This window comes from Neophocaena asiaeorientalis, unplaced genomic scaffold (assembly GCF_003031525.2).
Source record: "Neophocaena asiaeorientalis asiaeorientalis breed wild unplaced genomic scaffold, Neophocaena_asiaeorientalis_V1.1 scaffold91, whole genome shotgun sequence".
In the NCBI taxonomy this organism is placed as follows: Eukaryota; Metazoa; Chordata; class Mammalia; order Artiodactyla; family Phocoenidae; genus Neophocaena; species Neophocaena asiaeorientalis.
Genome location: NW_020173198.1, coordinates 1,237,739 through 1,260,003, shown reverse-complemented (window position 1 = coordinate 1,260,003; position 22,265 = coordinate 1,237,739). Strand labels below are relative to the sequence as shown.

Genomic DNA, 22,265 nt, shown 5'->3' with positions numbered 1-22,265 from the left:
AAGGGGTTATTCCCACTGAGAAGCCCGCACCCCGGGTTCCTAGAGCGGCCGCGCTGGGGGCGGGAGGAAAATGCGCTTCCGGCCGTGTCGGGACTCGGGACTCGGGAATCGGGCGGGCTGGCTGCGGGCTGCGGCGCTCGGACCGGGCCTCGGCCTGGGCCTCCCCGCGGGGAGGATGAGCTGCGGACGGGAGGAAGGGCAGGGCTCCAGAAAACGGGGACTGAGCTGGGGAGGAGGGGGGGCCGGCCCGCGCAGACCAGGGGCCCACCGGGGTGCGGGGAGTAGGGGGTGGTGCCCCTGAACTTGGCCGCCCCGGAGGCTTGTGGTCTTTCCACCGCAGGCTGGTCCGGGGAGGCGCGGGGCGGGCGGCTGTTTCTCCTGGAAGGGCCAGCAGCCCGGTCGCCCGCCGGGGCCCTCGCCGGCCCCTCCCGGAGACCTCGAACGTTCCAGAGCCCGGGGTAAGACTGCGCTCGCTCGTTCCTCCCCGCTCCCAAGTGCGGCCCCGTTCGCCTCCTGCTTAACGCCCACAACCTACCTGAGAAGCCGGCGGCATCACCCCCATTTTGTAGGCAACTGATTTATAAAGTCAATTTATAAACGGGCTTGTCCCAGACCCTCAGGGGGCCAGGAGCGGAGCCAGGACCGCGCCGCGGTGCTCTGGCCCGCGGACTCATTACCGGCTCAGCATTCGGGTGGTGGGTTAGCATCAGGCTAACTTCTTTCAACTCAGCAGGCCTGAAACCAAGCTGGTTGGCCTTTTCTCTTTGCGAGAGAGCTGGTTCATTCCAAGTCGAGTTGGAACTCCCAGTTATCTTTTCTCCTGCCACCCCCTCTACTTCCCCCATCTTTTCCTTATCATCTTGTTAGTCTTTGTCTTTTTTTTTTTCCCCCAACCTATCTTTCCAGTCCCACTGCCACCATCTTTCAGCTTTCATTGCTGCAAACCTGCGTTGTTGCAGTAACCTTCAATCCTGACTGCTTCCCCTGTTATTTCATATGCCACACCTCCCCACTTTACTCCAGTTGCCCCCAAACCCTTGCATCAAGCCACTCCCCTGTTCAAACAACCCTTTTAGTCTATCAAACTGAAGTTGTCTATAGGCTCAAGTCAGACCTCTCTAAGCATGGCATTCAAGGCCATTTGAAACTTCACTTCAGCCCATCTTTCTAACCTCATCTCTCTTGGTTCCCTAAATAGAGGTTATAGACTGATAGCTACAGTTGGAAAATGTGTTTCAATGGTCGCAGAGTTTCTTTTCAAAATTCAAGTTGGGACTTCCCTGGCGGTCCAGTAGTTAAGACTCCGTGCTTCCAATGCAGGGGGCACAGTTTCTAACCCTGGCTGGGGAACTAGGATCCCACGTGCCACGTGGCACGACCAAAAAAGAAATAAAATTAACAAAATTTGAGTTGATATTTAACATTGGGAGATCCCATTAAAGAAAAAACCAAACAGGTTTCCAGCTTCCGATCCATCAAAAGAGCTGGAAACAGCAGGCCGAGGTTTTTGCCTCCAGCATCTAGTTTGAACTGAGCAGTGGCTGCCCCCTTTTAGATAGGGCTGTGTTTCCCAGTTCACCCTAGTCCCATCCACTCCAGAATCCTCCCTGTCTCTGAGCCTGAGGATCAGCTGTTGTGCTTGCACTGATGTTTTTCCTAGAATAGAGAAGTAGGTTTTGGCTCCTGGGTTTCTATCAAAAGGACTCAAATGGAAAGTAAACCCAGAGGGACCTTTGTGTAAAGACAACAGAGAGAGTAAGCTCTCAGCATCCTTCATGCTTTTCCTTTTCTTTCTTGGACCCCATTTCCATTTGAATTTTCCACTTGCCCTACAGGAACCCTCACATCAGCTAGATTGCCTCACAGCCTCTCAGATGAACCAGAGGACCATATCTTTGCAGTATCTTCTCCAGTGAGTAGATTCTATTCAGCAGTGTCCTCGACTTGTTCTCCTATTCTGTGAAACCTTCCCTGACAACCAAACATCCAACCAACCCCATCGTCTCATCAGCATTTCTGGAAGCCAGGCACTAGGTTAGATGAGTATGACTAAACCACCATCATTTCTCCCTCCCCTGGATTTCTGTGGCCGTGCCTGAATCAGTGTCTTATACAGCATCTTGCACATGGTAGGCAGTCAATAAATAATTATCAGCTTGATAAATGGCCCAGTCACACATGTCTTATCCTCGTGGTTGAACTGTAAGATCTTCGAGGATGGGGTCCAAATTGGATCTATCTTTGCACTGCCCTAGCAACCATTACAGTGCCCTGCACATAGCACACACGTGGGAATGGCTAAGGAGGTAGGTGCTGTAAGGAGGTACCCCAGACAAGCAATAAATACCGAGTTTCAGTGCAGTCCCATGGCTGGAAGCAGCACCCCTTGCTCCCCCAAGCCCCAGAGGAATGGAGAGGCAGCCCCAGAGAAGAGAGAGCAGAGGCTTACTCAGTCCTGAAAGCCAGGAGCACTTCACAGACCCCTCAACCTGGAGGCTCTGCTCAGGATCCAGCTAAAGCTACATCTAGGACCGAGCTGTATCCGTGTGACCTGTGAGTGAAAGCCAACCTGATTCTGATTCTGAATTCCAAGCTCTAGAATAACAATGGTTCACATGTACCGAGGCTCCCTCTGAGCCAAGCACTGCCCCTTGCTACACACCCATGGCCTTCCAGCCTCTCCAGGGCCATGGCATCAATACTGTGAGTATCTCCTCTTCACAGAGAGAAGGCCGAGACTCTAATGCCTGAGTAACTCACTTAAGGCCACATAGTAACAGGCTGGCCAGGAGCTACGTCCACGTGGGTTGATTCCAGGGCTTCTGAGCTTAGCACTGTGCTCCTTCCAAACATCTGAGGCTCTATTTCATACCAAAGAACTGCACATTTCAGAATGGTTAAGATGGTAAATTTTATGTTGTGTGTATTTTAACTCAATTTTTTTTTCTTTCTTTCTTTCTTCTTTTTCTTCTTTTTTTTGGCTGCACCACGGCATGTGGGATCTTAGTTCCCCAACCAGGGATTGAACCCGTGCCCCCTGCATTGGAAGCGTGGAGTCTTAACCACTGGACCGCCAGGGAAGTCCCTTAGCTCAATTTTTTAAAAGAAAAAAAAAAAAAATTTGAGACTGAGGAGGACATTGGGCCAGACCCAGGGACTCAAACAGATAAAAAAAAAGTCCTGCCCTCACAGAGGTTAAATTTTAAGGAAGACAGAAAAGCAAAATAACAAATTGGGAAGGGGGCTAGGAAGTGTCAGGGTCAGGGAAGTTGTTGTAGTTTTGGAGAAGGAGGCTGGGCGGGGACTTCTTTAAGAAGGTGAGCTTTCATGTGAAAGACTGACAGGAAGCAGATGTGTAACAACTGCCTGTCTGCTGCTTCCTTCAAGAACTCGAGAAAGAAGACAACCTAGACCAAGGAAAGTGATTCAGGTGCCATCTGCTATCCTTGAAGTATTCCAGGAAGGGGAAAAGAAAACACAAAAAGTGAAGTTGATTCTTTTCCTTCTCAACATTCCCTTTCGTTTCTTCTCATTTTGCCCTAGATCGTTTCTCACTTCTCCAATCTCCTGCAAGACTCACCTCTATTCTGCCTTGTCTGTCCTTCCTTTCTTTATCCCAGCGCCGTCCAGAGTGGCCAAGAAATGAGGTGGCAGAGGAGGGGGTGAGCAGGCGGGCAGGGGAACTAGCATGCTTCCTTCTATTACATGGAGCCTTGCAGAATGTGAAGGGGTGGCAAGAGCAGGAGGCAGGCAACCCTGGAGGTGACACATTTTGGAGATTCAGGAAACATCTGCAGGGCCAGATGGCCCAGATCCCCTAAGAGTGAGAGGATTAAACACGCAGAACCTAGGGAAGAAGCAAAGGCACACGTTGGTTGGTTTTAGTTTTGCTTTTTGTATGCCTCTTTTGTTTTAACAGCTTAGTTGAGGTAGAATTCACACACTGTATATACTTAAAGGGGACAATTCTGGGAATTTTAGTCCAATCACAGGGTTGTGCAACCATCGCCATAATTTTAGAACATTTCAGCACTCCCCAAATAAACATCCTATCTATGGGGGTCACTTCTTGTCCGCCCCCTTCCCAATCTCCCCCCTGCCCTTTCACTCCCACCCCTCCCACCTCCCACCCCCTCCACTCTAGGCAACCACTAATGTACTTTCTGTCTCTGTAGATTTGCCTAGGCTGGACATTCTGTATAAATGGCCTACTTTGGTTTTGGTTTTAGTTGGCTTTTTTTTTTTTTCCCCTTGTTTTTGGAAGGAGGGTGGGTGACCACTGAAGAGTCTTACAAAGGTGGGTTTGGAACATTAGAAGTTGAGAAGCTCTTCCAAGGAGACAAAGGTGACAGGAAAAGCAGAAGAGGGAAATAACTTGCTTCTGTTTTATTTTTTATTGCTCTATTTCTTCTTTGTTAGTCACCCCAAATGTCAGGAGGAGAGGAATCCTAAGTAAATGGAAGTGGGAAGTGCTCCAGATTACATTGTCTGCTTTTATTTCTGTGAACAATTTTTTTAACCTGTTTTAACACAGTTATGCCTTCTCTTTGCCAGCACTGTAAAGTGTAAGGGGACCAATCATGGAGTCAATTCAGGAAACCTGGTTCTTCCCATTAGCAGCCTGACTCAGCTCTTCTCAAACCTTTTTCTTCTGGGCTTCCCTGGTGGCGCAGTGGTTGGGAGTCTGCCTGCCAATGCAGGGGATGCGGGTTCGTGCCCCGGTCTGGGAGGATCCCACGTGCTGCGGAGCGGCTGGGCCCATGAGACATGGCTGCTAAACCTGCACATCTGGATGACTGTGCTTTGCAACTGGAGAGGCCACAACAGTGAGAGGCCCGCGTACCACAAAAAAAAAAAAGGTTTTTCTTCTGTAAAATGAGGGGGTTAAAGATTATTCCACCTCCTCTCCAGCATCATCTCCTGAGCGGCAGGCAGTCAGCCTTTTCCGTATCTGTTGACAGTCCGTATTTCATTTTTAGGTGCCACCCTAGACTCGTTCTCCGTTCCTGGAACTCCTGGGTACAGAAAGTAAGGAGGATGAGAAGGTAGCGTCGTAAATTGCTTACAATTTATATAACGGGTCAAATATTTATGAAGAACTTTTATACATGTTACCTGGTCTGTTTCATAGCTAGGAAGGAATAACTAGAAGGGACCTTGGGGAACATCTAGCCCAGTGCCTTCATGCCAGGATGAGGAAACAGGCCCAGAAATAGGATATAACTTGTCTAAGGCCAAACAGCAAGTGAGTGCCATAGCGGGGCACTATTCATTTACACTTGAGGAAGCCGGAGCCCAGAGACTTCCATGAAGAATAGGGCCTGTCAGTCGGGGAAGGCTCCTTGGAGGTCATCTAGAATCCAAAACCTCTTTTAACAGCGGTTTAGAAGAGGTGTCGGCCCCGGCCAGGTTTCTTGGAATTTACTGGACCTGGATCCAGACCTACGGTCTCGCACTGTAGCATGAATGAACGTGATCTTAGGGGTCCCTGCCGGCAGAGGCACCTCTACTTGCGTCGGCCCGGGGCGATTACTCGGGGCGGGGCTCAGGTGTCCTGGCTTTTGAGGTCCCCTTCCCAGGGAGGAGCCTTCAGGATCTCCTCGTAACCCGGCCCGGAGCAGCGGACCGGTTGGGGCGCGGCGCGAGTCCGGGTTGGGGGCGTGGCCCGCAAGCTGCGAACCAATACCAAGCCAGATCGTGAATAAGGGTGGGGTGTACTCGCTCCGCCCATTTTTCCTCAGCTTCCGGAAAGCCGGGCGGTGACCTAGGCAACCGCCCTAGAGTAAAACCCCCCCTTGCCAAAATTGCTTCGTCCTGTCCCTCTTGGCACAACCAATCGGAAAGTGAAGTCATTTACTGGGGCAAGAGAAAAAAAAGAACGGCGATTTTTGATTGGTTGGTTGATGAGTCGGGTACAATCACTGGCGTGACCCTGGGGCTGGGGAGTGGGACCTCGCCCAGGTTGGAAACCGTGAGTCTGGGACATACACTTTCGAGAAGCTGAGCAGAGAAAGAGCTTTGGTGAACTGAAAATTCCGTGTTTCCAATTCGAAGTAGCTGCTCTCCTAGGTGTGGGCGAAGGTAGTGGGAGACCAAAAACTACCCGATATTGTTGTACTTCTCGGTGGTAGTAGTATTGCGAGGAATACAAGCATTTAATGTTTAAATTGAACATTTATTGAGCGCCTGCTGGGTGCCAGACACTGGTCTAGGTGCTTGGGCTCAGTGAGCAAACCTGATTATTGCCTTCTTGGAGGTTGTATTCTAACGAGGGGAGATCATACCTTACGTAGTGTGTTAGAAGATGGGACAAGGCTGTGGGGAAAAAAAAAAGTAGAGCAAGGGGGGGACTTCCCTGGCGGTCTAGTGGTTAATAAGACTCCGCGCTGCCAACACAGAGGGTGCGGGTTTGATCCCTGGTCGGGGAACTAAGATCCCACGTGCTGCCCGGCCAAAAAAAAAAAAAAAGTGAAAAGACAGCCTACAGAATGGGAGAAAATGTTTGGAACTCATATATCTGAAGGGACTTGGAGTCATAATATATAATGAACTCTTACAATTTAACAATAAAAAGATGAATAACACCCCCCCCCCAAAAAAAAAAAGGTAGAGCAAGGTAAGGTGGAGCAGGTTGCATCATTAACGAGGTGGCCAGGTTGGACACCAGTGCAAAAGTGAGATCTGAACAAAGAACTGAAGGAGGCAAGACGGTTTGCCAGTGGGCTATCTGGGAGAGTATCCAAGGCAAGAGGGAACATCTGACTGGTATTAGTGAAAAACGGCGAGGAGAAAACTGTGGCTGGAGCGTGTGAGTGAAGGGAGAGTGGTGGGAAACGACTGAGGGGACAGGGAGTACAGATCTTACAGGGTCTTGTATGCTTGGCTTTTGCTTTGAAATAGGGAGCCATTGCAGGGTTTCTGGCAGAAGAGTGACATTATGTGACATATTTAAAATAACCCTCTGGCTGCTGTGTTGGTAATCAATCAAATATGCAAGGATGGAAGCAAGGAAGTCTGCTAAAAGGTAATTGCAATAATGCATGTTAGGGAATTTCCTGGTGGTCCAGTTGTTAGGACTCCACACTCCTTGCGCTGCCAAGGGCCCAGGTTCATCCCTGGTCGGGGGAAATAAGATCCTGTGAGCTGAGCGGCATGGCCAAAAATAAAATAAGGGAATTCCCTGGTGGTCAAGACTCCGTGCTCCCAATGCAGGGGGCTAGGTTCCATCCCTGGTCAGGGAACTAGATCCTGCATGCCGCAACTAAAGATCCTGCATGCTGCAACTAAGACCCTGTGCAGCCAGATAAATAGACATTAAAATAAAATAAAAGCAGCTTGGTTAAAAAAAAAAAAAAGCATGCTAGTGTATAAGAGATGAGGGTAGTTTGGACCAGGGTGGTGGTGGTGTAAGTGGTGAAAAGTGGTCAGATTCTGGATATATTTTGAAGGTAGAGCCCAAAAGGTTTCCCCCCAAATTGGAAATGGGATATGAAATAAAGATAGGAATTAAGAATCACTCTAAGGATTGTGGCCTGAACAACGGAAGGAATCGCCATCAATTGACATAGAAAAGGCGGGGGGTGGACCAGACTTGGGGTCTTGGGAAAATCAATATTTACAGGTGGAGTTTTTCAATCAGAGAAACACAGGGGTGACCAGAGCACATAACAGGGTTCAGTTAACTTAGGTGAGAGTCAAGAAAGCTTCCTCTCACCTATGTAAGCTACCCCAGTGATTCTCTAATTAATGATGAGGTCATATCAGAATCACTTGGGAAATCTTTTCAATCTAAACCATGGAGGCATTCTTCATTCCCCCAAATCTTGATTATGGTGAGGGGCGGGGGAAGGAGTGGTGCGAGCAGTGCTGTGTGCAGTCAGTCCAGCAAGGAAGACTGAGGCTGATAAAACAGAGGGAGGGAAGGGTATCTACTCTCTAGTAAAGGGCTCATCTTATGGAACAACTATTTCCTTCCCCCAAGTTGAAATTTAGCCATCAGATGACAGGACCAGAGAGAAGCATCCCGTCCAGCCTCTAGAATTTTATTATTTTATTTGCAAAAATGATATAACAATGACGTTAATGGGAGACTTCTGGTTAAATATGGTGGTCTGTAAGCACTTTATCTCTGACTTTTCTTAAAACTCCTTTAAAATGAAAGTAAAGACCTTTTCAACAGGTTGAAGTACACAAGACAAAGAGAACTAGAGAGGAAATGCAAGAAGATAAGAAATAAATAATATTTTTTGAAGCTTGAAAGCATAGAACGCTTTCTGGTAAATATGGCAGGCTATTCAGAGCAATCTATTCACTGAAAACAATAAAAATGTGGAATAATAATTATAAATTTTCTTAAAAGTACTGAAGGACGAAGAAGGAATTATCAGACTAAAATTTAGCTGAAAGTGTGAACCCACAGAGGAACTGGAACACAAACTGCTTTTACCCTGAAAGCATTTGCCAAACTAGATGAACTTTAGCATGCTTCACAGAACAGAAATTCAAGCCCTGCGTCTGCCCAGTGCTTACGGAGAGACACCCCCTGCCGTGATCGAACAGGAGTAAACCAGGAGCTGGGAGAAGAAACTACTTCTGAGAAGTTGTGATGACAAGCCAGCCCTGGGGTGGATATGTAGCTCCTAATCACCTCACTTGTGTGGTCAAAAGTAAAAACATCAAGCTATAAATTTAAATTGGCTGTCGATTGCCTGTGTTTGGGCACTGGCAGAAGCAAATACAAATTCCCCCAAATAAGTTTTCAAGGAGAATATACGGATAGAAATATCCAGGGATACAGAGAAATAACCAGAAGAAGAAACCAACCTGCAAACATTTCCTATATCGGAATGATCACACCCAAATTATAAAATACCTCTGATTATTATGTTTAAAGAAATAAAACATAGACTTAAAATATCTGCCAGGGAGCAGGAAATAATAACGCTACCAAATGACCAAGCAGACTTGAAAAGAATCAAATAGAACTTTTAAAAATTAAAAGTACAATAACTGAAATTAAAAACTCTTAACCACTTCCCTGGTGGCACAGTGGTTAAGAATCTGCCTGCCAATTCAGGGGACATGGGTTCAAGCCCTGGTCCGGGAAGATCCCATAGGCTGCAGAGCAACTAAGCCCGTGCGCCACAACTACTGAGCCTGCGCTCTGGAGCCCGCGAGCCACAACTACTGAGCCCTTGCACCACAACTACTGAAGCCCGTGTGCCGCAACTACTGAACCCACGTGCCACAACTACTGAAGCCCGTGCCTAGAGCCCATGCTCCGCAACAAGAGAAGCCACGACAGTGAGAAGCCCACACACTGCAATGAAGAGTGGCCCCCACTTGCTGCAACTAGAGAAAGCCCATGCACAGCAATGAAGACCCAACGCAGCCAAAAATAAATAAGAATAAGTAAATAAATACCCTGTTTTAAAAAAACATTAATATATAATGTCCTTATTTGTCTCTTATTACCTTTTTTTGATTTAAAGTCTATGTTTTCTAATAATAATACAGCAAATCCAGCACTGTTTTGGTTACTACTTGCATGGAATATCTTTTTTTCCATTCTTTTACTTTCATCTAAAGTGAGTCCTTATTTCTAAAGGACTCTGTGTTCTTATATCTAAAGTGAGTCTCTTGTAGAGAGCATATAGATGGATCCTTAGGGGTTTTTTTTGTTTGTTTAATCCAAGCTACTGATCTGTATTTATTTATAAATTTATTTATTTATCTTTGGCTGCGTTGGGTCTTCGTTGCTGAGCGCGGGCTTTCTCTAGTTGCCGTGAGCAGGGGCTACCCTTGATTGCGGTGCGCTGGCTTCTCATTGCGGTGGCTTCTCTTGTTGTGGAGCATGGGCTTTTGGCGTGTGGGCTTCAGTAGTTGCGGCACGTGGGCTCAGTAGTTGTGGCTCACGGGCTCTAGAGCACAAGGCTCAGTAGTTGTGGTGTACGGGCTTCGTGGCTTCGTGGCATGTGGGATCTTCCCGGACCAGGGCTCAAATCTGTGTCCCCTGCATTGGCAGGCAGATGCCACTACGCCACCAGGGAAGTCCTGATCTGTGTTTTAATAGAAGGGTTTACATTTAGTGTGATTGCTGGTAAAGAATCTACTTCTATTATTTAGCTATTTGTTTTATGTGTGTCATATATTTTTTCTTCCTTGATTCTTCCAGAGTCAGACTGGAACTTACACCATCAGCCCTCCTGAGTCTGGACTCCTCAGCCTCTATAACTGCACGAGCCAATTCCGTATAATAAATCTCTTTATATATATCTCTATCCTACTGGTTCAGTTTCTGGAGAACCCTGCCTAACACCTCATTTTAACCCTTTTGAAGTGCACAATTCATTAGCATGAAATATATTCACACAATCTTTTGCAACCATCACTGCTATCCATTTTGAAACTTCTTTTTTATCACCCCAAACAGAAATTCTGTTCTCATTAAACAATAACTCCCTATGCCCCTTCCCACTATCCCCTGGTAACCTTTATTCTACTTTTTACCTCTATGAATTTGCCTATTCTAGGTACTTCATATAAATGGAATCATAACAAATATTTGTCCTTTTGTGTCTCACTTACTTCATTAGCCTAATGTTTTCAAGGTTCTTTCATGTTGTAGCATGTATCAGAATTTCCTTCCTTTTTAAGGCTGAATAATATTCCATTGTATGTATATACAACATTTTGTTTATACATTCATCTGTTGATGGACATTTGAGTTGTTTTCACCTTTTGGTTTGTGACTAGTGCTGCTGTGAACATGGGTATACAAGTAAGCCATGCATTTTTAACTTCATTCTTCATCAGAAGAACTGTGTGGTGGGCTAGTTTTTTGGTTTTGTTTTTTGTCCAGCACCCCTCCTTCCTTCTGGTCACAGCCCCTCTTTCACTAGGAATAGAAGAGATTCATGGGCACTAGGTGACTCCTTATCCCCAATTGTGGCCATTTGGTACCATGCTGGACAAACCAGGGGCAGAGCTGAGGAAAGTGAGGTGGAGACGCTCTTTGCAGCCTCATTTCCAGCTATTTGGAAATACAACTCTCAGGGAATAAAGCAGACATGAATAAAAGCATAAGTAAAGTTGGAGAAAGGGGAATTTCCTGGTCCAGTGGTTAGGGCTCCACACTTTCACTGCTAAGGGCACGGGTTCAATCCCTGGTCAGGGAACTAAGATCCCGCAGGCCACGTGGCGTGGCCAAAAAGAAGAAATATGTTGGGTAGAGAGTGTCCTGATTCCAGATGCTTCTAATGGCCCAGGTGCACTCATTTCCTCCTTGTGATTACTTAAGATATCCCAGCATCCTTCTAACCACTCCCCCTTTTTTCTAAGCTAGTACCTTTGGGGTTTATGTCCCTTGCAACCAAAGGGACAAAAACTGACTACTATGTTCTCTCCACATCCGAATTCCTCCTGTTAGGAGGGAGCAAAGCAGTTTATCTTAGGTTAGATTCTCCCGGAAGCTTAACCTGGGCCAAGGATTAAAGTACAAGTGATGGGGGCTTCCCTGGTGGTGCAGTGGTTGAGAATCTGCTTGCCAGTGCAGGGAACATGGGTTCGATCCCTGGTCTGGGACGATCCCCCATGCAGCGGAGCAACTAGGCCCGTGCACCACAACTACTGAGCCTATGCTCTAGAGCCCGCGAGCCACAGCTACTGAGCCCATGTGCCACAAGTACTGAGCCCACGTACCACAAGTACTGGAGCCCATGTACCTAGAGCCCATGCTGCGCTACAAGAGAAGCCACCACAATGAGAAGCCTGCGCACCGCAGCAAAGAGTAGCCCCCGCTCGATGCAACTAAAGAAAGCCCGCGTGCAGCAACGAAGACCCAACGCAGCCAACATAAATAAATAAAGTACAAGTGATGTATTAAGGAAGTGTTCCCAGGAAAAACCAGTAAGGGAGTGAGGTAGGCAGGTTAGCAAGTGTGTTAGCAGCTCTGGGATATAAATAACACCTTAGAGTTTGTCCTACTTCAGGCCAAGGAGCTGGGCTTTTGTACTTCACACCAGTCTTTGGCTATAAGCCCCCTTGGGGGAGGGAGGGCATGGTGACATGCAAGTTCCCATGGGGAAAGTGGCTCCAGCATTGAGGGCAAGCATCTGAAGGTTGCAGGTGGAAGCTGTTGACAGGAATCCTACAGCGTTCTGGCTCACAGCACTGGTGGAAGGGATGTGTTCATCCTGGATAGTGTTCAATACAATATCCAGGGAAGGCTGGGTCCTCCCCCTCTTCTCCCGTCCTACCTGCCCTCCCCACCCCCACATTAGTGGCAGCAGGCCACTGACACTCACCCAGTGATCCCATCATCAAAGCCAAAGTGTGTCACTGCATTTGCATGCTGGGAAGTTGTCAGCTTTTTTTTTTTCTTCCTGTTTTCCACAATGCCTCCCGGCTGCATGGCACAGCTTGCAGGATCTTAGTTTCCCCCACCAGGGATTGAATACTCGCCCCTTGGCAGTGAAAGCGCGGAGTCATAACCACTGGACCGCCAGGGAATTCCCCACAATGTCTTCTAAAGTTCTGCACGAAGAAGCATTCTGTTTACCAAATGTTTACTGGATGGAAAAAAAGAAAGAGGTTCCTAGAGACCTTTTCTCCACAACAGAGGTCTCGAATGCCAGGAATGGTCAGCCAGGCAACATAACAGTGATTGTAGCAGTGAATTCTGGCTTTATTGAGCACTTACCTTGTGCCAAGCAGCATTCTAAATGCTTTCTATTCATCATCTCATTTAATCCAACAACTATACAAGGGACAAGGGAAATACCTTTTTTTAAAAAAAAATTGCAGGGCCAAGCAAAGAGAAGAGACAGCTTGTGCTTAAAAAACCCAAACTTGGAAATACCATTACTAGCTCCATTTTGCAGATAAGGAATCTAAGCTGAGAGATGGTGGAGCTGGGGTGTGAATCCAGGCTGTCTTGAGTCCAGAATGCGAGCTCTTGACCTCACTCTCTAAAGGTATACTTGCAAAACACTGTAACTCAACTGTACTTCAATAAAAAGTAAAATCAAATTAAAAAAAAATAAAAGGTATACTTCACAGTGAAGGGGTTTAATTCTTATGTGTTAAATAACAACAAAGATCCATGCAATCAAATATTTCATAATACAAGAAGAAACATGAGAAACACTTTTATTGGAAATATCCTAACACGTTTTCCAAACAAATAATCAAAAAATAAATAAGGACATAAAAGATATGAACATATAAATTTTTGACCCTGAAAACAGTGTACCTTCATTTCAAGTTTCATGGACAGTGATAAAATTCAATAAATATTAAGCTACAGAGAATATTTTGGTAAATTTTGAAAAGTGGGAATTCTAGAAGTCAGTCTCGGATCAAAATGCAGTAGAACTAACAATAACATAAAACACACCACTCAGAAATTGAAAAACATAAATAACATCTCAAAGTACCCTTAGGACAAGAAGTAAATCAAGGATAAAAAGCAACCTATTTAGAAAATAATAATAATTTTTAAAAAAGGATACAGTCAGAGCTATCTGCAGAGGCATAATTAATAGCATTAAATACTTTTAGTGTCAACAAGAGAAAAATAAAACAAATGAATTAAGCATGCAAGTTGAGATTTTGGAAAAGAGTATAAAACACTCCCCCACCCCCAAAATGGGAAAGGAAATATTTGAAATAGAAAACAGAAAAAATGAATATGCCCAGAAGCCTGAGTAGGAGAGATGTGCCTTCTGACCTGTGGACAGAGAAGTATGTTGCTGTGCTCCATGTGAACTTGGTCCTCTGACGTGTGTCCTCAGACCTCCCCTGCTTCTCGCTGTCCCACTCTGCCTGATATACTCATCTGCTCCCGAGGCCTCAGCTCCCTTCAGCCCCTTTCTCTGTGTCAGCACGCTTCTTGTACGCGCTGTGCCTCTACGGCAGCATCTACCCGTGCCCTACAATAAATTCTCTCCACTTGTGGCTCCCTTTCTAGCAGACGTGACATCTTCAGAACAGGAACCATGTCCTCCTCATCGTCGTCGTAGCCTCGGGCCTGGGAGGTGGTGGGTCTTGCTGAATGGAAGAATGAGTGGGTGGGCTCAAGCACTGATTCCTGAGTTGCATTTGGTCCCAAGTTGCTTCTGTCCCCAGTGCCCAGCCCCAAGCCCCAAGCCAATGTCACGAGGCCTGGTATGAATGATTCCAACAGTCGGAGAACTAACAATGGAGGATCTGCCTAACAGGATGTTTATGCAACCAATAACGACTGTGTTGACAATGTCAATAAAATATGAGGACGCAGGACTTGATTTTTTTTATTTCCTCTTTTTCACAGAACAATCCTCTACCCTCAAGGCCTGATTCAAATGCCACCTTCTCAGGGGACCTTTCCTGATTTCTCCAACTAGAAACAATCTTGCCTTTCCTGGGCTTCCAGAGCATCTGCCCCTCCCTCTGGCCTCTTAAAATGTCCGCTTTTGGTTGTTTGTGTCTCCATCCAAACAGGTGCCGACACCCTTTGGGCAGAACTGCAGGTCCCCTGCACAGCACCACCCCTGCTAAGGAGAGGATGCACTGAGATGTTCTTTCAGACGCGACCCACCTCCCCCTGCATGTGTGGGTGTGGGGAGGGGACGACATACAGGTTTAAATGGGCAGTTGCCCGGGGGACAGAGACCACGCTAAACTCAAAGCAGGCCGGGTCAGAGGATCACGGTCCCTAAACAGACTCTCACAAACCTCAGAGACCATCACCTGCACACCTACACTTTGCCTGGCTCAAAAGGTTCAAACCCCCCGCCCCCCCAAAATAGCCTCCAGCCAAAATGAGGCAAGGAGATGGGGGTTTGCTGTCACATTACCTGGGACTGATAAGTGCAGCTGGGGCAGATATTCAGTTCATCTTTTTTTGTGCCCAGATGGACAAGGAGGGGGCATTTAGGTGCAGGTGGCCATCTGAGCAAGTTCCAGTGGCAAAAGAGAAACCGATTTACTTTAGAAAGAACCGTAGCATTAGCTACTGTAATGACCTTCCAAATCATCCCCGCTTGGCTCCCAGAACGATCTTTCTAAAACTCAAATCATTCCCTGTCACTCACTTCCCTACTCAGAACCCTTCAATGCTTTCCCAGAGCCTTCAGGATTTGGCCTGACATTCCAGGCTCCATGGGATCTGACCCCACAGACCCGTCCATTGCCATCTCCTGCCGCGCACCTCCAGACCTCTAAACAGTGAACTCCCTCAGGATTCCCCTGCCTGATCCCTCTCTCTCCTCTACACTTCCCTCTCACAGCATTTCATCCAGGACCATGGATTCAGAAATCATCCATCTGTGGCAGTCCTAAATTTTCTTCTGGTTTGGACTTCTCTCATCAGCTCCAGAACAATATATCCAATTGTCTACTTGACTCCTTTGCTCAGATGTCAAAGACATCTCAAACTCAACTGTCTAAAATACCCATCCCACCCGACCCCCTCACTCTGCTTGTCTTTCCCACGTCAGTAAACGACTCCACCATCCCTGCAGCCACTTCGGTCACTCCTGACTTCTCCCTCTCTGACCTCTCACACATTCAACCCCCATCTGCACCCGCTAAGTCCTGCTGATTCTACCATCAAAGTTCCTCCAATGTCCATCCATTCTCTCCATCCAATATGTCACCGCCCCAGTCTAAGCCACGTTTCCCTCCTGAACTACACAAGAGCTTCCCATCAGGTCTCCCTATGTCTGTGCCCCTGCAACACACTGTCACACAATAAAAGGTGGTCATATTTGCAAACAGAATCATGCTACTCCACTGAAGTGGGGATAAAAACCAGGCTTCTAGTTTCAAGGGGCTCCCACTGCCCAAATCTGGAGCAATTTGAGCACCAAAATAAGCAAGGTTAATAACTATAAAACTATTGGAAAATAATATAAATCTCAAAGTCCCTACTAATAATAAATATTAAATAAGTAGGCAGAAGAATGTCAAGTGGAGGGAGTCCTGGAGTTGAAGTCATCATTTTGTAACCATCGTAATAAAGACTGATCTGATTCAGGCAAGAATCATGAAGAGATAGTCAATCTCATCTACTTAATAATCTATGGAATAGGGTAGCTGCATGGTTGTAATGTATCTCCCTGACGGCTTATCAGTTATGAGGGAAAAATTTTAACTAGAGATTGGAGAAATCAGACAAAATCACTAAGGAGTAGACAGACATTGTGTGCCTCTTGCTGTCACACTGAGAAGGATACGACAACATTTATGCAGTCTTCCGGCCGGGAATTCTTAACCCATATATGATAATGAAGAAACAGTAGACAAAGCTCAAATGAGGAACATTCTATTAAAGGGGAAGACGGCATTTTTCTACCATGTCAATGTCATAAAAGACAAAGGCTAACTATTCCAGATTAAAGGAGACTAAAGAGAAATGACAATTTAATGCAATACATCGTTTCTAGCCTGGATTCTGGACTAGAGGGGAAAATACTACATCAAGGATATTATTGAGACAATTGACAAAGTGAATGGTAAATTAGGTACCATATTGCATCAATGTTAAATTTAGTGAAGTGGGTAACTGTACTGCACTGGGGCAGGAAATTCTAAGAATTTAAGGGTAAGAGAACAAGATGTATGCAACTTATTCTCAAATAGTTCAGAATAAAAGTCACGTGTATATACTACATATAGAGGGAGAACAAGTAATTGTTAACAGATGAGTTTGGAGTAGAGGACATACGGATGCCCTTCGTATTTTTCTGTAACTTCAAAATTATTTCCAAATAAAATGTTAAACCAAAAAATCCAGGCTCCTGACCATGGCCCACAAGGCACCTGCCACCGTCCCCAGCCAACCAGGCCAGTCTTGTCTTGCCCACATGCCCCAGCATACTCAGAGCCATAGACACGAGTTGCCTTTCAGTTTTCCCAACACACCGCATTCTTGTCCACCTCTGGGTCTTTGTGTGTGTACCTACGGTTGCTTCTACGTGGAATTCTCTTCCCTCAACTCAGTTCTCAGGAATATAGTAATTGTCACTTTCTCCAAATGGCCTTTGACCCCCTCCCCCCACCCAATATAGATTTACCACGTTCTTTCATAGCACCTTGAACGTTTCCTTCATGATACTTGTCACAGTTTGTAAGAGCTGGTATTTGGGGAGGATTGCTTGAGGTCCGTCTTCTCTGAAAGCTCCCTGAAGCCAGGGATCCTGTCTGTTTCATTCATGATTGTGTCCTCCACCCCTGCTATTAGACCAGGCCCACTGCCGGGCACTTAGCAGACAGCTGATTAAACGATGCATTCTACCCTCCAAGTTCACCGCCAAACCCATGGCAGCTCTCAAAGCACACACCCCACAGTCCCTCTTCAGCCCCAAGAACTGACTCAAGAGGCTTTATCTAGGAAGACTTCTAGGGTTCCTCACCACTACACCAGTATTTGAAACTAGGAGGCCATGGTAAGGAGGAAGGGGAACTCAGGAGGCGAGGCATATTAAGGGGGTGAGGATGAATTTGGTTGGGAGGCTGGAACGTCAGAGGGGATGTCAAGGAGGCGGTTGGCTGGATTGAGCTGGTGCTCGGAGGGGCGGTCTGGATTAGAAGGAGAGATGGGGAATTCCCTGGCGGTCCAGTGGTTAGGACTCTGCGCTTTCACTGCCGAGGGCCCAGGTTCGATCCCTGGTCAGGGAACTAAGATCCCACAAATCGCATGATGCAGCCAAAGAATTAAAAAAATATAATAAAAAAAATTAAAAATAGGAGAGATGACTGGCAGCTGAAACTGTGGACATAAAGATCTCTCATCGTCCTATACAAAAGAAAAGAGTCCAAGGATGGGGCCCAGAAAACCTGGACTTAAGGGCTAAGCAGAGAAAAACATCCCTGGAAGCAAAGAAACAGTGTCCAGAAAAGTAGGCATAGTATGGGGAGAGAGAGTTGTTACAGAAGGCAAGAGAGGAGGCCACTTGAGGCACTAAATCCTATACGTCTGTGTTTCCTTCTTCCTTGTTCAAGCTCAGCATCTGGCACCCGCTGAGTTGAGGAAGCCTGGCGGAGGCTAAGGGTTTGGACTTGGTCTGAATCTTGACTCCACAACATATAGGCTATGTGACTTTGGGCGATGGACTTAACTTTCCCAGACTCCAAGCCCTCAGCTACAGAACGGGAGTAATGCTAGTATTTACTTTATGGGGCTGCTGTCAGGATTACACAAGATCATCTTTGGAGAGCCCTTTGATTCGTGTTTTGTCCACAGCCTAAGAATGAATGCGCATCATAAGTGCACACATGGCAGGAGCAGGATGCACTGGTTCCGGCTTATAGAATTGTTTCCTAAGTTCAGCCAATAAGAGGGCTTCAGACAACAGTCCAACAGCCCCTCACCACCTTCTATTACACGCCCCCTTCTCTTGATTCGATCCCTATTAAACAAACCTATGGTGGGCAGGCTCTGTTGAATATTGTCCTTTCTCCAAAGCTTCCTTCTGAAAACTGGCTTTCCCCAAAGTGTGCCCACAGTCAGATGATGCTGGAGTTTGCCTACCCGATTGCAATTAAACCTTCTTTCCCAGGTAACCATGGTGACACTGCCTCCTCAACACAGCTACCTTCTGTGGGTACAGGTAGGTATTCTTGGGCTCCTTACTGGGAGAAACCACTGATGTCTGCCAGGAGCTTCTGGCCATCTCATCTCTGAAGGAAAGGGAAGTGTGTGGATGACCATTTCACAGCTTAGAAAGCACTTCCACAATATAACCTCCCTTTCATCCTCACAACTGCCCTGTGAGGTAGTAGATACAGCAGATAATAACTATACTGGTCCACACGCATCAAGGATTCACAATGTACCATGTTCTGTGTTAAGTGTTTTTATAGGTGATCTCATTTGAACTCACCAAAATCCTATGAAATGGGTTCAATCAGTTTTTCCATTTTACAGAAGAGAAAAAAATGGGGCTCAGAGTGGTTAGACCTTGCCCCAGATCAAAGAGGTAGTAAGCAGTGGATTCAAACCTCAGACTGTCTGACTCCAAAGCCACACTTTTAACCCTTCTTCAGTACTGCCTCACAAAGCAAGCATGTTATTTTGCAGGTAGCATTCTATCCATTAGATTGAAGCTCAGAGAGGTAAAGTGACTTGCCCAAGGTCTCACAACCAGGAACTGGCAGAGCTGGAATCCATAATTGGATCTTCTGACTCTGAGGTTCCTGAAACCATGAAACTTCAGTGACTGGGCTTTATGCTATACAGGAGAATTATTTCTGCAGGATATTTGCCTTGCCAACCCTACTCAGCTCAGAAGAGTATTTTGATGCAGGAAGTCCTTCCCGACCATTTTCAGGAAATTTGTGTTTTTTGTTTTTGGCCGCACCACGCAGCATGCAAAACTTCCAGGGAAGTCCTGAAATTTGTGTTTTTCTGAATCCCAAGAACAATCAGTCAAGAAATTGGGGGCTTCCCTGGTGGCGCAGTGGTTGAGAGTCCGCCTGCTGATACAGGGGACACGGGTTCCTGCCCCGGTCCGGGAAGATCCCACATGCCGCGGAGCGGCTGGGCCCGTGAGCCATGACCGCTGAGCCTGCGCGTCTGGAGCCTGTGCTCCGCAACGGGAGAGGCCACAGCAGTGAGAGGCCCGCGTACCGCAAAAAAAAAAAAAAAATTGGGAAAACAGGAAAAACTATTATAATTCTCCTGTGAGAACGAATGCTTAACAATAAACATCGAGGAATTCCTGGTTTGAAGGAATACACTGATGTCAAGTAAAAAGCACGGCACAAGAATGAAACGCTGACAGAGTCCAAGGTTAAGGTAGACATTTCTGGAACTTGGGACCGAAGTACATAGGAGATAAGTGATCACAACTAATCAGTCATTTTTTTTTGTAGCTGTTGCCATGTAAAAAACGTATTCGTGGGAATTCCCTGGCGGTCCAGTGATTAGGACCCCATGCTTTCACTGCTGAGGGCCTGGGTTCAATCCCTGGTCGGGGAACTAGGATCCCACAAGCCACCACAAACAAACAAATAAAAAACGTATTCGTGGCCCTACTTGTTGTTAACAGTGAGTCATTCTCACAGATTAAAATATTAACCTGTTTACTTGTATATCTTATACAAATCCTATGAATGATGTTCTGAGAAGTCAAAAGTTTTAGAAACAAGTCCTTAAATTGGCAATTTCAACACATGGCTCTGTGTAGTGTAGTTGATCCTGTTGAAGGTTTAAACATTTTGTTATCCAAATACTACCCAGTAATGTTCTCTGGTATTTTCCTGGTTTTGAATATTTGCTATAGCCTACAGTTCTTTGTAACTACTACTAAATGTTTATTTCTTATTTATTAAAAAAATATAGAAAGTTATGAAAAATACAGAATAACATGACTTCAGGAATTCCTAAGAATTCCAATTTTTCAGTCCCCAGTCCTAGATTGATATATGTGTTGGGAATTTAGAAACCTTAGCCCAGAGAAACTCGATGACCTTCCTAGGCAATTCAGTGGGATGGCAAACTGGGGAGAGGCCATCTTTCTTGGCCTCCAGGAAGGTTCCGCACAGAAGCTGGCCCTGCAGCAGAGCTTCCCTGGTCAACATCCCTCCAAAGGCAGAGGTCTGAGAAGAGGTCGGTTCAGGGAGTCGGGGGCTGAGCCTGAAGCCTTGACCTTGGCATATGGAATATCTCCGGCGTCTCAAGTTGCATTTCAATCTTGGCACAAATATTCACTTTCATTCCTGGGAGTATCTGCTCACTTTAGTATAAAAAGTGTTTTATGTAATTATCACGAGAAAAATGAATGCTTCATAAGTAGATGACCTGTCAAACCTGCACCCTTCACTCGTGTACTGGCAGGAGAAGCAGTGCCGTGGGGCGGGGCTGTGGAGTCAGGCAGGCAGACCTGGGTCTGAATGCTGGTTCTGCCACATACTGGCTGTGTGACTTTGGGCCGGTCCCTTAACCTCTCTGAGACTCAGTTTCTCCTTCTGTAAAATGCTGATAATGAGAACCCCAATGGCACAGGAGTGTGGTGAGGATTGAATGAGGTCATTCCCATAAATCACAAAGCCTGGCACGGAGTAAGCCCTCAACCAATGGGAGACGTGATTATTTCGTAGTACGACGGGCCCAGCAGTGGAGTGCACAAGCAAGAACTCGGTGACGTCCATTGGAACCGCGCAAAGGGCTCACTTGCCCCGGACCTTCTCCAGGTGGGGTCTGCTGGGGGCGGCTCAGAAGCTTCATGAGCTCCCCGCCAGCCAGCCCAGGCCACCTTCCGCATCCCCACGTGGGCGAGGCGGGCGCCTGGGCGGGAAGGGAAGGCTTCCGGCCCCGTGGGCTCCCGGGGAACTGGCGAGGCTGGCCCCGCCAGGTGGTCTTGCTGCAGGTCCTCCAGGGATCAACGGAACCCACCCGCAGGTGGGGCATCCGTAGGCCTTCGGGGAGGCAGTAGGGAGGGGGTGGAGAGATGGGCGTGTGACGCAGGGTCTCTGCGCTTGTGCTGCCTCCCCGGGCCTCGGCCGGAGGCTGGCGGAGGCCCGGGTGCTTCCCGCGCAGCCCCTCCCGGGGTGGAGGCCGGGCGCGCATCCAGCACTCCGGACCCTCTGGCTGCGATGCGTCCTCAGGCGCTCGATGTGGTACGATTGTGCCCGAAGCCCTTCCCACACTTGGGGTGTCGTCGAGCCCGCTCTGAGCCGGTGTCAGTGGCGAGCCAGACGGGTGCTATGGCCTTAGGTTCGGGTCAGGCTGGGGCCACTCGCCCCCGATGATCCCGCGGTGGCTGTGGAGCTGGGAAGCTCTCTGCACCCTCGGGGGGCACGGGTGGGTGGCTGGATCTTGGGGCGGCCAAGGGAAGCCTAAGGGCCTCGCCTTGCCTGGGGAGCCAGCTCACCTCCCCTTCCCCTGGGGGGTCGTCCTCGGTGCCCTCGGGGCCTTGCTTCCTCCCACGGGAGCTCTGGGGTCCTGAGGCACCGCAGAACTGGGCCGGGCGTTTGTCCGGAGGCCCCTCCTGGGAAGGAGCCGCCTGAGGGGCTCTGTTTTCAGGCCTTTCTCGTGGAGGGCTCTCCTGGTCATCCTCACTCCTGAATCCTGCAGTGAAGAAAGAAGAAGCTGTAGTGTTTTCTCTTCTCCTCAACCCAGCCAAGACCAGGAAGACCCTGCCTTGGGAGTTCTAAACGGGGCAACTTGGTGGAAAGTCTTTGTAAACGATGTATTTCTGACAGCGGGCAGAGGTGGAGGCTGGGCCCTGTAGGAGCTCAGTTTCTGAAATTTAATAGAGCCAGGCAGCTCTACACTTATT

General features: G+C 47.3%; 1 protein-coding gene and 1 long non-coding RNA gene across 2 annotated transcripts in view; one reads left to right on the top strand and one right to left on the bottom strand.

Moving 5' to 3' along the window:
* The first annotated feature begins 221 nt into the window (after positions 1-221).
* Positions 222-10,294, top strand: LOC112399403 (uncharacterized). The gene is made up of 4 exons (XR_003003211.1): positions 222-458; positions 1,836-1,912; positions 4,980-5,045; positions 10,175-10,294. It is a non-coding gene; the product is annotated as an uncharacterized LOC112399403 (long non-coding RNA).
* Positions 10,295-20,803: 10,509 nt separating this feature from the next.
* Positions 20,804-22,265, bottom strand: part of LOC112399261 (basic salivary proline-rich protein 3-like) — a 21,222-nt gene continuing 19,760 nt past the window's right edge. The window contains exons 2-4 of the mRNA XM_024744336.1: positions 21,858-22,054; positions 21,158-21,655; positions 20,804-20,845 (exon numbers count right to left, since the gene is read on the bottom strand). Coding sequence (XP_024600104.1) covers positions 20,804-20,845; positions 21,158-21,655; positions 21,858-22,054 — 737 coding nt within the window. The remainder of the gene's footprint in view (positions 20,846-21,157; positions 21,656-21,857; positions 22,055-22,265) is intronic.